General features: G+C 57.6%; 2 protein-coding genes across 11 annotated transcripts; both read left to right on the forward strand.

The window, feature by feature from the left end:
* Positions 1–174: 174 nt before the first annotated feature.
* SLC25A1 (solute carrier family 25 member 1) lies at positions 175–15,932 on the forward strand. 3 transcript variants are annotated; one of them, XM_085075893.1, is made up of 9 exons: positions 175–217; positions 12,085–12,192; positions 12,322–12,421; positions 12,652–12,790; positions 13,271–13,355; positions 13,515–13,619; positions 13,999–14,114; positions 14,433–14,506; positions 14,600–15,932. In XM_085075893.1, exons 1-9 carry the CDS (start codon positions 190–192, stop codon positions 14,712–14,714), a joined length of 870 nt encoding a protein of 289 aa, XP_084932019.1. In that variant the 5' UTR covers positions 175–189; the 3' UTR covers positions 14,715–15,932. The 3 variants fall into 3 exon arrangements, with proteins under 3 accessions (XP_084932019.1, XP_084932017.1, XP_084932018.1); XM_085075891.1 differs by lacking the exon at positions 175–217 and adding an exon at positions 1,839–1,996; XM_085075892.1 differs by lacking the exon at positions 175–217 and adding an exon at positions 2,373–2,433.
* A 157-nt stretch (positions 15,933–16,089) lies between these two features.
* Positions 16,090–18,910, forward strand: LOC146430315 (somatomedin-B and thrombospondin type-1 domain-containing protein-like). 8 transcript variants are annotated; one of them, XM_085075882.1, is made up of 5 exons: positions 16,090–16,558; positions 17,293–17,684; positions 18,132–18,262; positions 18,637–18,757; positions 18,851–18,910. In XM_085075882.1, the coding sequence occupies exons 1-4, from the start codon at positions 16,138–16,140 to the stop codon at positions 18,740–18,742; spliced, it is 1,050 nt and encodes a 349-aa protein (XP_084932008.1). In that variant the 5' UTR covers positions 16,090–16,137; the 3' UTR covers positions 18,743–18,757; positions 18,851–18,910. The 8 variants fall into 8 exon arrangements, with proteins under 8 accessions (XP_084932008.1, XP_084932013.1, XP_084932014.1 ...); XM_085075887.1 differs by having other exon boundaries at positions 17,293–17,475; positions 17,579–17,684; positions 18,089–18,262; positions 18,637–18,910; XM_085075888.1 differs by having other exon boundaries at positions 17,293–17,475; positions 17,579–17,684; positions 18,104–18,262; positions 18,637–18,910.
* Positions 18,911–19,047: the final 137 nt, after the last annotated feature.

A 19,047-nucleotide genomic window follows, 5' to 3' on the forward strand; every position in this document is an offset into this window, starting at 1 on the left:
ACAAGCCCAGTCAGGTATTTATGTCAGTCATGAGATTTAAACCGAACCTTTTTCAGCCCCTGGTATTTCAGGGGTGCTTATCTTCTTTCACTGTTTCTCCTTCAGGCTTTCTGCTGACAAGTGGTGTTAGCAGCTTCTTGGAGGTCAGGTCCTTGCAGGAGATGGCTTGCAATCTGCATGTGATTAAATATGAATAATCCTTTCCCTGTTCAGCAAGGTAAGCACTGCTGTGAATCCCATTGAGGATGATGCGAATTAAGCATGTGGTGTGGTATTTTCTTGGACAGGATGAGGTTGCATACTGGCCTTGATGATTCGGGAATCTGTAAGAGCCAGTGTTTGTTGTGAAGGTAATCATGGCCTCAGAGCAGAGGGTGTACGTGTCTGCAGGCAGATGTGAATGCCATGATAATTTGATCAAAAGGTATGAGGCATTGCAGAGGTTAATCAGAAATCCAAATGCATTTGTTTGCCATCTTTGAAAGAATTTATCTTATTTTTACCGTCCTAATAGTATTAACCTCAACATGAGAAGCTGCTCTGCCTCTGGGACTGGGACTGGGACTGGGACTGTTTCTTCCTTCCGTGTACCCTTCATGTGTTCACTTCTCCCCCTCCTTTACTTCCCTGTGCTCTGGAGGAGGGGGACCTTAAACTTGGCATGAGACCACTCTGTGCCTATTTTACCTCTGTTGTGAAACCACGTACAGTTCTGGTCTCACCTGGGGGCAAGTTCTGCAATACAAATGTGTGCTTTTAACCCTGGCAGAATAAAGGTGCTTCAGTTTCCCATAGCGTTTTTGTGCCAGCAGTTTAGCCACAAAGTCAGGGCTCTGTAGCTGCAGAGTGAGCTTTTGGATGGGCTGGCAGCTGCCAGATTGCCGAGTCTTGTTAAGCAAAAATCATGTCACTAAGTATACAGAGAGCAAGTCTGGACAGGAGCATGTTTTATGCATAGCTGGGGGTAACTTGCACAAAATGTTCCCTCTTTGGAGTAGTGTGGCTGCTCCAGGTGTAAGGGAGAGCACAGCTCTGGAGTCTAGTAGCTCCAGTGTTCCTGATTCCTGCGAAATCCTGGGTGGAAGTTAGAACAGTGTTTGTTTCTTTCCCTGCATCCTCTAAATACAGCTTTTGGACGTGAACTAGTGCAGGGCAGTCGTCCTCTGTAAATAAAGCAAAAACACATTCTGGTGCAATTTCCACAGCCCAATTATTGAGGAGCAATAGATAATACAATCCCCAAGAAAACACAAACACCAACAAGCCAACAAAACCACTACCCACCCCCTGCTAAGCTCGGAGTGTAACTGCACTCACAGAAGCCTTTTCATCTGAGACTGTTTTTGTTTCTCTTCCGCCTGCACTGGGCGTTGACATGCGCTTCCTACCCTCGAGTTCCTGGTCTCCGTTCCTCACTGAGTGAAACAGAAAGGATTCAAGCCAAGGGCTCGAGAGGAGCAAACCCTCCCCTTTCCCTCCCGTCGGACCGCCGTCCCGGCGCAGGAGCGCTGCTGTGTATCCTCGCTGACCGAGGCGTTTGGGTGTTTCAGAGCTAGTCCGGGCCTAAGCGCGCCCGGAGATGCTGATGCTGCTCAGGGGAGGAGGCAGTGCTGTCCACGTCCCTCCGGCCGGAATGGCATCTCTCCGCCGCCCCGCGGAGGCTTTTCCCGTGGATTTCTGGGAGTGGGCTGAGCAACCCCCATTCCCGCAGCAACGAGGCGCGGGCCAGCTCACGCCACTGCTCTGCTGCCGTTCTCCCGCTTCCCCGCTCCCCGGACCCCCCGGGCCGCCTCCGCCCCGCCCCACGAGGATGTGACGCCGCCGGGGCCGCCCCTCGCGGGCGCGGCTCTGAAATAGGGCTCGGCCGCCGCCGCCGGGCAGCCGGAGCCGCGGAGCAGCGCGGTCATGCCCGCCCCCGCCGCGCCCCGCAGCCTAGCCGCCGCCGCCCCCGCCGGCAAGGCCAAGCTCACGCACCCCGGCAAGGCCATCCTGGCAGGTAAGGGGCCCCCGGGGCTCTCCCGGGGACCGGGCTCGCCCAGCCGCTGCCAGCGTGGGCATCCGGCTGGGCGGGGGCTGCGGACCCGCCCCGGGGCGGTGGCGCTCCCGCAGGTGCGTGCTGCTCCATCCCGGGACTGTCGCCCCTGTCCCGCTGCCCGCGGAAGGCGATCCCGCTGGAGCGGGGTTTCCCATCGGCCACAGCCAAAGAGCTCCCGCAGCTGCATCCCGAGCCCGGACGCTGGCTCCGGGGCTCCTGCTGTCCGCGGGGACCGCAGCGTCTTGCCGGGCTAGTTCTGCACCCGGTGGTCCGGCCGGGAATGTGCTGGTGGGCTCGGACATAACGCGGGGCGAGCGACACTCGCGGGGTTCAGCAGGAGGGAGCGGAACTGATGGGAGCGGTTGATGGCAGCAGGGACCCCACATGCTCCGCTGAAGGTGTTAAGGGACAGGGCTGAAGCGGCATCAGTCGGTTGTCTCTGCTCCAGGTGTGTCCCACGGGCTGCGTTGATACGGCTCCCCTGGGGGCTGCTTGGTCCCTCCTTTGTGCCTCAGCATCAGTCCCCATGGATCAGGGCGTGTTTTCCCGTCCGGTTCTGACTACTTCTATGGGATCAAAATAGGCTCCGAGTGCAGCAGTAACTGCAGAGTTAACGCTCTGCCTCTGCTTGTGGCTGTTTCGAGCTCTGAGCTGAATGGAGTCCAAGACAGTCGCAGGCTTGTTAAACTCCTTTGTAGCTGTTCATTAGCTCCCTGGTTTCTCCTGCCAGTCGCAGGACAATTCCCAGAGTGGAGATTAGCGTCTTTGTTTTGAAATGAGCCATCGCAGCCTCGACATGATTGGCATGTTTAGAGCTTTTGTGTTTTCCAGCCAATTCCCCCTCCTACGATTGTGCCTTTGTTTGTCTGTCCAACTCCCTGCTCCCCTCCAAGGGCAGAGCTCCAGCCTCCAGTAGCGGGACCCGGGGGCAGCGGGGCTGTGCCCGCACGGAGAGTGAAGCCGCGGCGGCTCCGGCTCTGCCCGCCGGCCCTGCCCCGGCGGTCGGCCTCTCTCGCGGGACCGGGAGAGCTGCCGGAGGTGGATGCAGCCGCTGGAGAGTGCAGAGGGTGCCGAGCCTCCCGGGGTCACGTCTCCGGGAGGGGACTTTGCCATCACTCGGCTGCTTGGCCAAAGGGCTGGGCCACAAGGAGAAGGCAGTCTCCAACGAGAGGTTGCCTTCTCGCTAAAGTGAACCCTTTAGTGAGGTCAGGCTCCTCCAGAGCCCTTCTGTGCTGCCCCACCTCAAAATGGGTTGTTTTTTTAGGCCTCTTCACTTAAAGGTCTTTTAAATGGGATTTGATCCAATCTTAGGATGGGAAGGACAGGCTGTTTCCTTGTTGTCCACCCTTCTAGTCTTTCCCAACTTGCTGTCCCTGTGCAAATGCATCAAGTTGCCACTGCCTGGACCAGTGTACCAGGATCCTGTCATAGATCTTGTGTAGATCTGTAATCAGGATCATCAGCTTGTCAGTATCAGCCTCCTGTGAGAGAAGGGTTGCAGCAGACTTGCTCTGCTCTCCCCTGCCTGAATAGTTGCTGTGGGTATGCTTGGAAGCTGTTCTGGTGTAGAGGAAGGGACATGGTGCTTGTGACCTTTGCCAGGTGCCAGGTTGGTCAATACAGCACAGAACTGCACTTGCACCTGCTTGGAGGTGCAAGTCCATGTGAGGCTGCAGAGGTGGAGGAAGGACCCTATTGAGATGCTGGTCTTCTCCTCACAGGCTTTAATCAGAGTAATTGGTTAATGGGCAGAAGTCCAGCCAAGTCTCTGTGGCATCTAATTGTATTAGAGAACCACAGAAATGGGAGAAAGCTACTGTTAACTCCCTGTGCCCTGGTCTGCTCAGCACTCCAGCCCCTCACTGGAGGGTGCAGAGCCGTTTATGGCTGTCTGTGCTGACTCTAAGGGTATTAACTGATGCTCTCAAAGTTTCTCATCTGACATCTGTCTGCACAACAGGGGTGTGTGCTTCAAAGCTCCACGTTCTGGAGAGCAGGAGGTGTTAAGATGGAGCATTCCTGCTGTGCTTCATCAGGCTGGTGGAGTTAAATAAGCCATCACCCCACCCTGAGTGCGTATCAGCTCTCAGACCCCGTGTGTAATTGGGATCCTCTTCCAGGGAGGCATAGCTCCCTCAGCTGCCCAGACCTCAGCAGGCTGGGGTTGGATCTTTTCTACAGAGATGCAAGTTAAGCTCTGTCTGCCAAGAGCTCTTCTCCTTCAGTTGTCGCAACAGACAAAACGCAAGGTTAAAAATTAATTTGCTAATGGGCTCTCCTTTGTCCAAGCAGCTGTTGTGTGCCAAGGCAGCACTTCACCTTGCAGTGAGCATGCTGTCAGTGCTGTGGCTGTGTGTGGCCTGAGCACATGAAGGCAGCTCGGCCTCTTCTGCTGAGTAACAACCTGTTAGCAGGCAGGCCAGGAGCCTACCCACGTCTCCAGCCTCCCCGCAGCCAGTTTTCCCATTTTGTGCTGTGGTTTCCAAACAGCCCCCTGGACTCCTGTCCCTCCTAGCGGCATCCTGCAGGGCTGGGCGCTGCTGGTCTACTGTGCTCCCAGCACAGGGCCATGCTGCAGTGGGGAGCTTGAAATAAAGGCAGTAAGTGGTGAGACAGGAATGCTGGTGGGACAGTCATCAGTCATCTCTGCAATTCCTCCGAGTGCTCCTTTGCTGGGTTTTTGGGTGCCATGGAGCTGTTGGGTCAGCTCGAGCCAGCCTGCAGTGTGGGCTATTTCCAGCCCAGCCCAAATGGTCTTTGCCATTTGCAGGCAAACCCCCGCACCCCTGCCCTCCTCTTGAGGACTTTGCTTGTGGTTAGCAATGCTCATTTGATGAAAGGTTCTGCCTGCCCTCGCCAGAGTTAAGTACAGCCTTATTCTGTTTTTAGCCAGCTTTGAAGCCTGGGGTCTGCTCCCTCCCACGGAGAAGCTCCCAGCTGCCTTGCTCTCCACCTGGTACCTCTGCTCAGCCAGGGGCTGCTGCACAGTTGCTTTCCTGCCTACACCTAATCCTGCCTGACCAGGGGGGCAGGATGCCTGGATGTTGTCCTACAGGGTGCTGGATTTGGAAAGGGCTCACAGGAGTTGTGGCTGTTGCCCTGGTGTTGGGTATCAGTAGGAAATAGCAGTGATGTGCACAAGGTCCCCACGGGGGGCATGGACAGGGGAGAGGGACCCTGCAGGGAGAGAGAAGGCCCTGCACGGTAGGGCATGAAGCAGGGTTCAGCAGGGAGCCCAAGCTCCTGAACAAAGCAGTAATTAGAGCCTCAGTTTCCTCTTCTTTGTTAATCCTTGATATGATCTTAGGAAATGCTGTACCTGCAGAGGAGAGGAGTCGGGGACTGGGTGTGAAAGCTGAGATTTGCTTCTTGCAGAGCAGGTCTCCTTTCCCAAAAGTCCCAAGTCCATCTGGATTTCCAAGGCTGTTGCTCTCAGGGAAGGGTGTGAGGGAGGTTGTGCTGCTGTGAATGGCTGTGGTCCCGCACACCACTCCTTGGTTTTGAGATGGATGCCTGGTGCTCACAGCAGAGTAGGGAATGTTTTCCCCTTGATGCTGAGCCGGAGGAGCTGGGTGGAAGCTGAGCACAGCCAGTGGGAAGGATTGGTGAGCGTGGAGGGAACCAGTCCTGCCAGGTCTGCTGGCCCTCAGTAAATCACACCTGGCTGTGGTTTCTCCTGCAGTTGCCTCCTCTGGCTGTCATCTGTGTGGGCAGTGGAGCACAAGGACCGTACTGGCCTTGAGTGTGTCCCTGGCTGCCTGGGAGCCCTCGTGGGCTGCAGTGGAAATCTAGAATAGCCCCAAGGCTCCTGGTGGGAGAAGGTCAGGCCCAGGGCCAGGAAACCACACTGGGGTGTCCATTCTGAATGGATTCTGTGTGAGCTGGGGTTAACCCTGGGCTTTGAAATTTGAGTTTCTGAGATTTTCACATGCCTGATGTTCTGCTTGACATTCTGCAGGCAACCATTTTCTCTGGGTTGACGTAAATGATCGGAAGGAGTCGTCCGTCTTCCCAAGATGATGAGCACCATGAGCTGACAGCTTGGGGATGCTGCAGCATCTCTCAGCTCTGACTGCCCTGTGTGGTGCATGCCAATGCAGCCTTCCTGCTCCTGCTTGTGCCCCAAGGTCTCAGGTCACCTCTTGACAGCAGAGATTGATTTTTTGGCCATCTCTTTTCTCTCTCAGTGCTTGGTACAGCAGTCATTCCCCTGTGCTGGGGGCTGGGAGATCAGAGCCTTTCCCTGGGGACATCTCGGTCCTGGCAGTGGCTCCTTCATCCAGCTACAGGGCTGTGCTGGGGGAGTCAGCCAACAGCCCTAGGCTCTGATGTTGGCTCCCTGTTGCATGTCTTCAGAGAGTTTTTTGACACTAGAAAAGTTGGTGTCTGAAATGATGTGGTGGGTTGGCTGGGAGGCAGCTCATGATGACAGAGCCGGGGCCTCGAGGTGGGCAGGGCAATGGGGAGAAGGTGACTTGAGCAGGATGTGGAACTTTGCAGTCCTCAAGGGTGGAATCAGCACCAAAGGCAGAGGATGCTGTGACTGCAAGCACAGGGAAATGGCTTCTGCTATCATATAGCCAAGAAGTTTAAAATGTACTAATGATTAATTGTCATATTGAGAAGTAAATGCAAAGAGGCAATAAATGAGCAGGTTGTGAAATGACAGCCTGTTCAAACAGGGCAGTTCCAGTAAGATTCAGGACAAATGATTCCATCCCATCCGTAACGTTATCTGCAGTGCTGTTTGCATGGGGCTGTTTACCCACAGTGACACAGGACACAGAGGGGCACCTCTCATGTTTGCCATTCTCTGTATCCCTGAGGGGGTCAGACTTTTGCCAGCCTGCCTGTAGCACATTTCTGTGACCAAAACAGCTGTGAGTTTACTGCTGGACATGCTGAACCACTATGGTCCCCACTGGCCTTACCCCTGTCAGACGGGAGACCTTCCTAATCCCAGCATGGGGACAGACACCCTCTGAGCCTGCTGACCTGTTGCAGGACGTGTTTTTTCCCTTCTAACCAAAACACAGGTAAACTCGTGGCAGTCTGGTTTGGGCAAGCAGCCTTCCCCATCTGGGCACTGAGTCAGACTTCTGGCGGCAGAGCTGCCCCCGTGGTGGTTTTCCACAAGGATGTGGCTGCAGATGGGTGGTGAAGGGCTGTCCGTGCCCAGAGGAGGTGCCCGGGTGAAGACTGCAGTGCTGGAGCCCTGCCGAGAGCCAGCTGTCCTGGAGAGCTGCAGCCCCAGCAAGGCTCCTGCCTGCTCCTGAGCCCCGAGTTTCACAAGATGGCCCGTGGTGGGAAGTGCCGGGAGGGTGGAGCTGTCAAACCCGTTTCACTGCTGCAGGCAGGGCAGGATTGCTCCACCACTGCCTCCAGCTAGGCTATGGCAATGGATGGGTGAAGAGCAGCCTGGATGGCTACCAGTGGGGGTTGGTCCTTCGGCATGGGGAACAGGAGGCTGTCTGGGTTGCAGAGACCTGTCACAAGCTGCTGCTGCCTCCTGGTTTGTAGCAGCCTGGATGGTCTTTGGGGTTTTTTTTATTCCACTTATATCCACAGCTCCAAAAACTGTGTTGGTTAACAGGAAAGGGCACCAAGTCCCCTCATGAGAGTGGGAACTGTAAGCACAGCATCCAGGAGTTGGGCAGGATTGCCTCCTGTGCCCACAGTGTGTGGTCCATGTCAGCTGCTCAGCTCACCCTGTCCATCTGCACCTTCTGCAGGTGGGCTGGGTGCCCCCAAAATGGGGAATTTGGGACTCAGCTTCTGCTGAAAGCCTGTTTGTGCCTTCCCACTGTCCTGAGTCACCCGTCTGGCAGAATGGGGAAGCTCCAGTCATGGGCCTTGGAAGAGTTCTGCTGCTTTGCTTCCAGACCCTTAGGAATAATTCCCTCTGGCCTGAAAGGATCCTAACGAATCTGAAGTTAAAAGGTGCTTTTTATATGGAAATCAGGTGCTGGTATGTCAGCATGTGAAATTACTCTTTAAATGGAGAGACTGAAATTGCTCTCCAGGTGCTCACTTCTCATCAAAGCTGCACAGAGACCTGCTGCTCCATCTCTCTGCAGGAGCAGGATGCTTTTACAGGCACAGCCACTTGCAGGAGTGGCAGAGTGGCCAGTGCCCCCTCCTGCCCCTCTGTGGTTCCCAGACAGGGTGTTCATTGGGGCACTTGCCTCTGGGTAGGAGTTTGCAGAGGGTGGCAGTGCCACTCCTGGCTGTGCAGCCTTGGTTTGTGTCAGTCCTGAGGCTCTGCTTGTCCTCCCCATTGCAGCTGCATCCTCCTGCCTTTGGCATCCCCCCTGTCCTGGGTCTGGAGCTCAGGTCCCTGGGTCAGGGTGGTCAGTGGTGTCCCCAGAATGCTCACAGATGGAGTGTGAAGCTGAACCTGCGTGTGCTGATGCCATCACGTGTTGTGTGAGCACTGCCGGGGCAGCACCCTCCCATTGTCCCTAAAAAACCCGTCTTCTCCCTCCTGCCAGCTCTTCCCAGCTGTGCCCAGGGGCTGTGGGAGTGTCCTCAAATGACGGCCTCCTCTGGCCTCTCTGCCGGGGACAGCTAAACTTTTTCTGGGAAAACCATGCCAGGGTATTTTTCCTGTTTCTCCCTTCCCGCTGGGCCTGCAATGTCAGGATAGCTGGCAGCTGAAGCAGACTCACTGCAGGCAGGGAGCCATTCTCAGTGCTGGGAGTGGGATCCCCCGACCGGGGGCACCTTCCCTGGGGCCGGGCAGAGCGACCTTCCATGAAGGACATTTCCTCTCTCTGGCTCTGCTGCACCCAGACAACAGCCAGAGCCTTGGCCCGACATCTCAGCTGCCCCTTGTGCTCTTTCACCTCCTGAGTGCTGCTGTTCCTGCTGACTCCGCGGTGTTGCAAGAGCTGGAGCTGCTGGTTAAAGTCTGGGTAAACAGGTTGCAAAGCCCCCGCAGCCCTGACAAGGGAGGTGGTTGGACAAAGCTGCTGCTCGTGGGCAGTGGGGTGATTAATTTGCATAGAGCGAGGCTTCTGCTGGAGTAAAACAGTGTGGGGAGAGGAGATGACAGCACAGCAGGACCTCTGATGGGTCAGTGGGGTGATTAATATGCATAGAACAAAGCTTCTGCTGGAGTAAAACAGTGTGGGGAGAGGAGATGACAGCAGAGCAGGACCTGTGATGGGTCAATGGGGTGATTTATTTGCATAGACTGAGGTTTCTGCTGGAGTAACACTCTGTGGGGAGAGATGACAGCAGAGCAGGACCTCTGATGGGTCTTGCTTCCACAGGGCTGCAGGGCACTCTGTGGGCAAAAGAAAATGGATTAAAATTGTCACAAGTCTTGGAGTGTGTCCAGAGTCCCTGCTCTGTGCAGCTTCCCATGGGATTTGAGGCCAGAACAACACTGGGGAGCAGGGAGGGGACCTGGCAGCATGGGTGCCCTGTTCCTCCATCCTTGGCTAGGGCAGCCGCATTGCCCCTGTGGGTATTGCCAGTTCCCAGGAACAACGTGCTGCTCCTTTGCTGGGCTCCTGTGGATGGCTTTGCCTGTGGGATGCTGAACAGAGCCTCTGCCTCCCCTGTGCCGTTTGGTGTGGCTGCCGTGAGCTGAGGTGCTGCTTGTCCCTGGACTGCTGCTTGTCCTAGATGCTTCCCTGCTGCCTGGCTCCTGGATGTGCTGGGGCAGGAGCTGGTGCTGGGGGACCAAGAGAGAACAAATATTTATGGTGCTTAAAATGTCCAGCGCTTCAATTCTGAAGCGTAGGAGGCAGGGAAGTGGCCTTGGCAGCAGCTGGGGTGTTCATGTGGCTGTGGCGGCACGAGGCTGGTGGCACGGTGGTGTGTGGCGGTGTGGAGAGGTGCCAGCTGGTGCTCGGCTCTTTGGGGACTGTTGCACCCAGCTGGAGGACATTGCTTCTCATCGTGCTGCTCTCTGGGGCCTGCCAGCTGCTCCTGCAGGAGATGTTTGTCTTTTCAGGAGAAATTAGTGTTTGGCCAGCCCCCTGCCACGGGACCAGCAGTATCTGCGACTCTGACAGACATGCTAAGGACAGGAGAGGGTTGAGAGGGCAGCAGGAGCACCCTGGGGACCCTGGGGATGGTGGCTAACCTTCTGTGATGCCCCAAGGGAGCTGTTGGCTGGCTGCAGGGCCGTGAGCTGGCTCTGTGGCTCTGTCCCACGCCCTCAAAGCACCGGTGCTGCGGAGGGTCAGGGTTGGCAGTGGTCACCCATCACCGCCTCCTGAGAAGTGCCTGCCTGGGCTGGGCTGGGCTGCTCCAGCCCCCCCGGGAACATAGTGGAAAACAAGGGGCCTTTGTTTGCTGTGGCAGAGCCGGGCTGGCCTCACGCCCTGTCCCCACGGGGCTGGGATGCTGCCTGGCTGGGCTGGCGTGTCCTGCCTTGGGTACTCAGTGCCGCGGTGTCCCCATCCCTGCCGTGCGTGTGGGAGGAGATGCTCTTTGAGCACGAAGCTGAGCTCTGCATTGCCCCAGCTGTGTTGAGGCTGGCCTGGCTTCTTGGCTTCCTGGGTAGGATAGTGCAGCCTGGTGCTTTTTGTGCTTGAGGGGAAAACAACAGCATGAGGCTGTTTTAAGGTGGGTGCTGCCCAGCTGCTGGAAGGAAAGTGGGGACACTACTTTTCCCTTCCCTCAGGAGGAATGGGGCTGGGAGAGTGGCAGTGTTCCAAGGGATGCCAGTTGCCAATGGCACTGGCATGGGGGGAGCTGGGTGCAGCACCAGAGAGAAAAAGGGTCTCTCTTGCAGATGTAGAGGCTGTGCAGAAGAAATAAGACTTTGTGAGAAAATGTGCTGGTCCAAGGAGTTGGGGCTGCCTGCTGTTGTCACAGGGAGCAGTCAAGGGCCATGGTGTTCCCTATCATTATCCCCTCCTGGGGGTACATTGAGGGGTGCTGATAAGCAGAGCTGTGCCATGTAGCACTGGCCTGTGCTTGGCTGCAGAGCAGGATAACAAGCACTGCACTCAGTCCCAGCCTCTCCCACAAAGGCAGTGTGTTCCCTACTGGGGTGTCCCCTCGGCTGTAGTGGGGCTGCAAGCCAGGGGTGGCTGTGGTGGGAGCTGCAGTGCTGCTGAGTCATGCCAAGGACGTGGCCAGGCTGGAGGAACCATTGGAGGCTGGGAGCTGGCAGCCCACCTCACCCCATGCTGTGCCTCAGCCTGTGAGCTGGAACATGGTTCACCCTCCCTGAACAAGGAGTGGGGAGACACTCAGGGAGGTGCTGACCCCAGAGGCAGTGCCCTGTGCCCTGTTCTGGGCTGAGCAGGGTTTGCCCTGTGAGAGCTGAGGGAGCTCAGCCCTGCACTTCCTCCTGCTGCCGGCACAAAGGGCTCCTGCTGCTCGGCGGGACCTGGCCATGCCTTGATGTGAGGAAGTGCTCTGGGATCCATCGTGGCCGGATGGGCTGAGCCCAGCTCCCCCAGCACAGCTGGGTCCAGCTGCAAGGGCTCCAGCCATGCTGAGGGGAGCCCCACGGCTGAGAGCCAGCATCCCTCACTGCCCAGGTCATCAAGAAAGGCTGCAGTCAGTGTAATCAGTGCCCAGCAGCTGCCACTGCAGGAGCCCAGGGCAGCCAGACAGGCTTGATGATAATTGTGCTTCCTGCTGGCACAGCCAGGTCTGTAGATGGGCTCCTGCTGGTGTGGGGAGTGGTGCTGGGCCTGCTGCAGCACCACTGGGTTTATAAATCCCAGTGCTGGCAGCTCACCTAGGAGTGCAGGGCTCCAGAGAGGCTGAGGTGCCTTTGAGGGGGCAACACACAAAACAGGAAGCTGTGGGTGTGGTGTTTTGCCCTGTTTACCCTTTGTCCAGTCTCCTCGACAGCTCTTGCCATGACAGGGCAGTGATGCCCATGCAAGGCACAAGGTTGGCACAGGGCCCTGCTGCTGTGTGGAGTCTTCAGGGTTTTGGTGAGGGTCACTGTGTCCCAGCCCAGACCTGGCTGCTGGAGGTCCCAGACTCAGCCATCATGGAGCTGGGAGCAGCCACATGGCACTGAATGGGCACAGTGCTGCTCCATGCTCAGTGTCCCTTCCTCTCCCATGCAGGTGGCCTGGCTGGAGGGATTGAGATCTGCATCACATTCCCTACCGAGTATGTGAAGACGCAGCTGCAGCTGGACGAGAAGGCAAACCCTCCCCGCTACAAGGGCATTGGTGAGAAGCCAACCCCTCTGGGTTTGGGGCTCGTGGGGAGGCTGGCTGGTGCTGGGGGGATTTGCTGGGGTGGTGGCGGGTGGTCCTCGGCGTGGCGGGTGACAGCGGCATCGCTGTGCTCTGCCACAGGGGACTGTGTGAAGCAGACTGTCCGTGACCATGGCATCCGGGGGCTGTACCGGGGGCTCAGCTCACTGTTGTACGGCTCCATCCCCAAGGCTGCCGTCAGGTATGTGTCCCCGTGGTGTGGGGTGAGGGGGGGGGACCCCAAAACAGCAGTGAACAGGGTGGTGGCTTTGCCCTTTGTGTCTCCATCAACGTTTTACCAAAGCTGGGTGGTTTCCCAGCAGGGAGGGTCCTCTCATGGGGTGTGTGGCTGCTCCTGGAGACAGACCCAGAGCAGGGGGTGCAGCCCCCCTGTCTGGGTACCCAGGGGGTGGCACAGTGGCTCCTTTGCAGGTTTGGGATGTTCGAGTTCCTCAGCAACCAGATGAGAGATGAGCAGGGGCGGCTGGACAGCACACGGGGCCTCATCTGTGGGCTGGGGGCTGGCGTGGCCGAGGCCGTGGCCGTGGTCTGCCCCATGGAGACCGTGAAGGTACGTGGGTGTGGCTGCCAGTGTCCCCTGCCTTGGCACATGTCCCTGGGCTGGGCTGGCAGGGGGCAAAAGCCAGGGATACCCATCTTTTGGGGACCTGAGGGCTACGTGTGTTTGCTCAGAACAGTTTTGTAGGGGACTATCTGATGCTGAAAAGCCTGTGGAGGTCAAGTCAGGTGGCCCTGGCCCCTTCCCCAGTCCGGGGAGGAGCCACACACCCAGGAGCCATCTTGTCACCCATTTTATGAGTGGAAGTTTCACATGGCTGCTTGCAGCCACAGTTTCCCAGTTTTCCTCTGCAAAATGCACTGCTGGTCATGGGCACAGGCTTCCTCCGTGATCTCCCAGTGTTGCTTGGCTGCATGGGTCAGCTCTGGTCTTGGGACTGTCCCTGGAGCAAGGCAGGAGGTGGCTACCAGTCCTTTGGGGCTATTGCATCTGCATTACCTCAGCCAGGACAAGCGCATCATCTCCTCATAGGTGAAGTTTATCCATGACCAGACCTCTCCCAACCCCAAATACCGTGGTTTCTTCCATGGCGTCCGGGAGATCGTTCGGGAACAGGGTGAGTCCCAGGGAAGTGGCACCCTGGTTCCCTGGGTACTGCCATGCTATGGGGACAGGGTGGGAGGTGGCAGATTGGCACAGGCTGGGACAGGTGGCCTGGAGAGGTTTTTCACTGCCACTTGAGGCTGCTGTCCCCTCCAACACCCTCTTCTTGCAGGACTGAGGGGGACATACCAGGGCTTAACTGCAACCGTCCTCAAGCAAGGATCAAACCAGGCCATCCGCTTCTTCGTCATGACCTCCCTCAGGAACTGGTACAAAGGTACGGTACCCTTGTCCCCCCAGGCCACCCTGGCTGTGCCTCTGGCTCCCCAGCCTTGGGAGCTGGAATGGGCTTTCCATCAGCGTATCCCCTACTTCTCATGGCTCAGCCACTCGGGATGGAGGAGAATGAAAACCAGGGTGGGGTGGCCCCAGCTTGTGGGGCTGAAGGTCCTGGTGCTGGAGCATCACTTTCACACCCACGCTGAGCCCCATGGTGCAGTGTGGGCTCTGTGGTGCTGGTGCTGCTGGACAGTCCCCAGCTCAGCACTGCACCCTGATCACGAGCAGCCAGACCTGGGACCTTCCGTGCGGGTTCCCTTGGGAATGTATGTGGGAATCCCACCACCACTCTGCCCTCAACCTCTCTTCTTTCCCAGGGGACAATCCCAACAAGGTCATGAACCCCTTCATAACCGGGGTGTTTGGAGCCCTTGCTGGAGCTGCGAGTGTCTTTGGCAACACCCCCTTGGACGTGGTGAAGACCAGGATGCAGGTACAGTGCCAGGGCACGGTGTGGGACTGCTCTGCCTGCGGCAGGCTGGGGCCACCTACTGCCTGGGAGCTGTTTCGTGCAGTCCCTGGGGCAGGCACGTGATGCCAGCGAGGTTTGGTTTGGGAGATGTCTGGGATTGCTCCTGAACCATGGGGAGTGTTTGCATGGAGGTGTGGATGTCCCTGCTGGGTTTGATATCCTGTAGCACTGGAGAAAGATCAGGTCCTCATGGTGCACCCCCGGCTCTCTGCCTCCCCCATGAAATTCTCCAGATGCAACCCTTGCTCTGGCCTCTGATCTGCTTTTCCCTTCCCACAGGGGCTGGAAGCGCACAAGTACAAGAACACCTGGGACTGTGCCTACCAGATCATGAAACACGAAGGGCCCCTGGCGTAAGCTCTGCTGTGGGGGGGCTGGAGGGGAGGATGGGCAGGGAGGGGGCTGTGAAGACCCAGCCCCACGGCCCCCCTCTCTATCCCTTGCAGGTTTTACAAGGGCACAGTGCCTCGCTTGGGCCGTGTGTGTCTTGACGTGGCCATCGTCTTCATCATCTACGATGAGGTGGTCAAATTCCTCAACAAGGTGTGGAAAACAGACTGAGGGGCCGGGCCAGGCAGCCCCCCGCCTCCCGTGCCCCGCAGGGCTGCAGCTGGAGAGCAGAGACCAAACCCACCCCCGCCTGCGGCACTGCTGGGGCCGGGTCTGCCCTGCACACCCCAAACCTGGCCACCTTTATTTTTAGGAGCAGGCTCTGGAACAGGTTAAATTAATAGTTGTGTGTTAAAAGGAGCAGGGAGGGAGCTGCATCCCACCATCCTGATCCCCAGCATCCTGGTTGTGCCCACCCCCATCTCCTGGTGACACTTTCTCCTGGTCCCACATCAGCTGTGAGTGCTGGTTATCCAGGGCGAGGTGTCTCTTGGACAGTGGCTTTGGGGCTCCTGGCAGCCAGGAGCTCCTGACTGCCTGGGGAGCAGCTCTTTTGGGGGTGCTGAGTGCTTCTGGAACCATGTGGGTGTGATGCCAAGCTGTATGTCACAAGCTGACAAAGGGGCTGATGCCACTGGCATGGTCACAGCAGCTCTGGGAGGGGGCCCAACAACCCTGCTTCCCCCGGGATGGGAGGGCAGTGACCCTCTAGTGTGACCCCAAGCTCCTTCCTCCCTCCCTACTAGCACCAAGACCACCGGCGTGCAACATCCCATCCCATCCCTGGGGTCCTGCTCAGCCCCGGGCTGCTGAGCAGGGGCTGCCCAAAATTGCACATTCAGCCAGGCCTTTAGTTCTGCTCACTGTGGGCTGGGGTTGGGGTGAGCTGGGTGCCCCTCACCTGCCGTTTACAGCCGAGATGTGTGTGCGAGCCGGGGCGAGGAGCTGCAGCCCCACGCCCCACGCAGGCTTGGCCCCTCGGCCGGGGGTGCAAACCCCTTTCTTCTGCCACATTCCCTGCATCTGCCCTCCCGCCGCCTCTCCGTGGTGCCCTAGGTAATCCGTAGCTTTTGGAGCTTCACGCTGACTCACTAACACCTGTGGCCGTGGGGCTGGAGCCCTGCCCTGCCTGTGCCAGGCTGGCCCCACCGGATTTGTGCCAAATTTCTCCTGAGGGAGCTGGGGGTGCAGGAGCCAGGGCTCAACCATCCCTCCTCCCTCTTGTAGCCAGCGATGAGCTCAGCCTTAACACAGGAGCGTGAAGGAGGAAAGCTCGGGCATGGTTTACCTGTGGCTTTCGGCTCTGAAGCCAGTGAGGGTTGCATTAGTTTTTTTTTTATTGTTATTCTGTTTTACATCGGCAATTTCAATAAAATCAGTCTGGCTTTAGCAGCTGCGTTGGCGTCTGGGCTGTGTTGAGTGGGCAGTGAGTGGCTCCTGCCCTGTGGGTGGAGGACGGGGCTCCCCATCATGCCAGGATGGTGATCCTGGTGGAGCATCAGCTCCACCCCAGCAGTGCCCATTCACAGATGCTCCCAGGCACGGTTGGTTTGTCTCATGCACAGTGCTTTTGTTAATAATCCTCGTTACCTGTATGAAGTCCTTGCCCTGCTGTGGAGCCAAGGGCTGGGACGGTGAGGGGCGGTGGAGCAGAAGGGAACGGGCTTTGTCCCCCCGCCCAGCCCGGGGGCGGTGCGGCACGGCCGGAGCTCCCAATGCGGCCACCGGCACAGCCCTCGCTCTTCATCCGGTGTCCGCTAGTGCTGGCAGAGCCATCGTCCCGCGGGGCTCGCAGGCTGCCGGTGCCATGCGGGGCCCGCTGCTCTGGGCGGGCTGGCTGCTGGCCACCGGCTGCCTGGTGGGTGCCACGGGCAGCTGCCGGCACCGCTGCTGCCCCGGCAGGAACAACGCGTGCTGGGCCCCCGGCGCCCGCCGGGCTCACTGCTACTGCGACTCGTACTGCCAGAGGACGGGAGACTGCTGCCAGGACTACCACGCCACGTGCCGCCGCGCCGGTGAGTGGCGGAGGGGATGACACTGGCCGGACCGAGGCTGGGGACACCCGTCTGGGCTGTTGGGTTGGGTGGCGAGTGTTTGCTCTTAGCTGTTAGCCCCGTACTCTGAGTGGTAACAGGATGTGTCTGGGGATGCCGGCTGGGCTGGGTTTGCAGCAATGTCCCAGTTTTCCCCTTTTTCCACGCTGAATGTCTGACTGGCCCCAGTGCAATGAGAGAGCCCGCAGGGGTGGCCTCTGGTCTGCAGCTGAGGGGAGCATTGTCACTGCAAGCCTGAGTGGTCAGTGTGGGACCCAGCAGGACAAGCCTCAGTGTCACCTCTGCTACTGTCACAGACAGTGCCTTGCACAGGGACAGGGGAACTGGAGGCTGCACTGAGGCTGCCAAACAGGGCTCGTGGGCTTGGGGGGTGCAGAGCCAGCCTGCCCTGGGTACCCAAACCTGGGCAGGCAGGCGCCGGCCCCCTGGACAATTGCAGCAGTCAGCCCTTCCTAATCTCCGGGAGATTAGCAGGGTCCCAGCTCAGCACGATGCGCACAGGGATAAAGTCCTGCGGAAGCAGCTTACAATGCCCCTACACTGGCAGGGGTCAGGGAGAGGGGCTGCTGGGGTCACTGTGGCCCTTGTCCTTCCTCCCCTCTCCCCATCCCCTGTGCTGCATCTCTCCTGCTCTGCTCTTGCCGTTGTTCATGACACTGAAACCCTCACTTTTCCCTCTCCTCCATCCCTGGCAGCAGTGGGCTGTGCTGTGGGGCCCTGGGGGCCGTGGAGCGGGTGCAGCTCCCCGTGCGGGGTGGGCAGCAGGGCCCGCAGCCGCCAGGTCACGGTGCCGCCCCGGCACGGAGGGGATCCCTGTCCTGACCTCAAGCAGCGCCGCGGATGCCTGGGGCAGCACCCGACCTGCGGGACAGCCAAAGGTAACGAGGGCTGCCTGCTGCCCTCCGGCGTGGTAGTCCCCATGTGCTGCAGTCCCCGCTGCCTGTCCCGGGGTGTCTTTAATCATCCCCCTGCCCCTCACAGCTGCTCTTCTGCCAGAGATAGCCAAGATACTCCCCAACTCCTTCAGCCAGGACTTCAGAGATCCCTGGCGAAGAGCTGGGCTGCCACTGCCCGAGGAGCCCTCTGGGTATGTGTGGGGTTGGGGCCCCTCTGTAGCCCCCCATCCCAAATTGGGGATCCCTCTGCATCCCCCCCGCAGTCATGGCCCCTTTGCAACCCCCAGACCAAGGACCTTTTTGCTCCCCCCAGCCATTGCTCTTCTCCCTGCCCCAAACCATGGCCCTTTGCATCCCCCTAGAACCATTATCCTTCCCACTCTCCACACCATGATCCCTTTGCACCCCCTAAATTCATGGCCCCTCTGCACCCCCCAGAGCCATTACCCTTCTCACCTCATCAACCAAGGCCCCTCTGCTCCCCAAACCCACATCCCCCTTATACCCTGATCCATGAAAAAAGCACCACAATGTCCACCCTACCTTCCGACCACCATTTTCCCTCTTTTCTCCCCCAATTCTTCCCCCTCCCCAGCGCCCCCCTCCCCAGCTACTGCGGCTATTTCCGCCTGACGCAGGTAGGACCGCTGTGCCGTGGGCAAGCCTGGAGCCGCCGGCTGCAGCGGGACAAGCGGGTGTGTGTGGAGTGCTGGGGGAATCTGTCCCACCACCCTGCCCGCTGCGCTGGGCATGGGCTGCAGGGAGCCAGGTAGGTGCTGATTGTGGCATCCCCACCAAGGGATCTCTCCTAAGGAACAGCTCTCCCTGCCTCTAAGGCATTCTCCTTTTATATTCTAATTATAATAAATTGGTATGTAACACTATAATTATGTTAAAATATGCCACAATATTATAGTATATAATTATATTATTAAATATGTCAATAATGTGTTATAAACCAATATTACAATAGAAAAAGAAACATTTAAATAGAATTATCTCTGTTAGAAGGGACATACAATGACCATCTAGTCTGACTAGTTATTATATATATAATATAAACCCATATATAAAACTATATTGAATTTTTTAAATTGTATTTATTAATTGCACACCCCAGTTCTCACTGATTTTCCCTTCCAGGACGTTTTGGGTGGCCATTTCTGTGGTGGGGTGCCAGGGCTCATGGGTGCAGGAGGGCCTGCAGGAAGGCTGTATCTGCTCCCCCCCAGCTCTCATCTTTGTGTAGGATTCCCCAGGGAAGGTAAGCTGAGCCTCCCCATAGCACCACTCCTTGCTGGGGAGGCAGGGAATGAAATAAAAATGTGGTGTCTTTCATAATTTCACCCTTCTGCAGGTTTGCTGCTCACCTTTGCCAACTCCTCATGTTTTCCATTAAATATTTTGTTGAAGACCAGGAAGACTCTTCTTGCAAAGACTAAAAATAAGGGAATTGCTAAAGTGTGGTAATTAATGGTAGAAGAACAGCATGATGAGGTTTAATTCTGGGTGAGAAGATGATGTGACGGTGACATGGTGTGATGATGTCATGCT

The sequence above is a fragment of the Lichenostomus cassidix genome, chromosome 15 (assembly GCF_008360975.1).
Source record: "Lichenostomus cassidix isolate B80296 chromosome 15, HeHo_3.0, whole genome shotgun sequence".
Classification (NCBI taxonomy): Eukaryota; Metazoa; Chordata; class Aves; order Passeriformes; family Meliphagidae; genus Lichenostomus; species Lichenostomus cassidix.

Bases quoted from the DNA above. Each gene is read 5' to 3' on its own strand.
- SLC25A1 (XM_085075891.1), top strand. From the start codon at position 1,906: ATGCCCGCCCCCGCCGCGCCCCGCAGCCTAGCCGCCGCCGCCCCCGCC. The intron at 12,193-12,321 runs GTGAGAAGCCAA...GCTCTGCCACAG, and splicing joins TCCCCGCTACAAGGGCATTG to GGGACTGTGTGAAGCAGACT. The intron at 14,507-14,599 runs GTAAGCTCTGCT...TATCCCTTGCAG, and splicing joins AAACACGAAGGGCCCCTGGC to GTTTTACAAGGGCACAGTGC.
- LOC146430315 (XM_085075881.1), top strand. From the start codon at position 16,138: ATGAAGTCCTTGCCCTGCTGTGGAGCCAAGGGCTGGGACGGTGAGGGG. The intron at 16,559-17,292 runs GTGAGTGGCGGA...CATCCCTGGCAG, and splicing joins CGCCACGTGCCGCCGCGCCG to CAGTGGGCTGTGCTGTGGGG. The intron at 17,685-18,131 runs GTATGTGTGGGG...CGCCTGACGCAG, and splicing joins CTGCCCGAGGAGCCCTCTGG to GTAGGACCGCTGTGCCGTGG.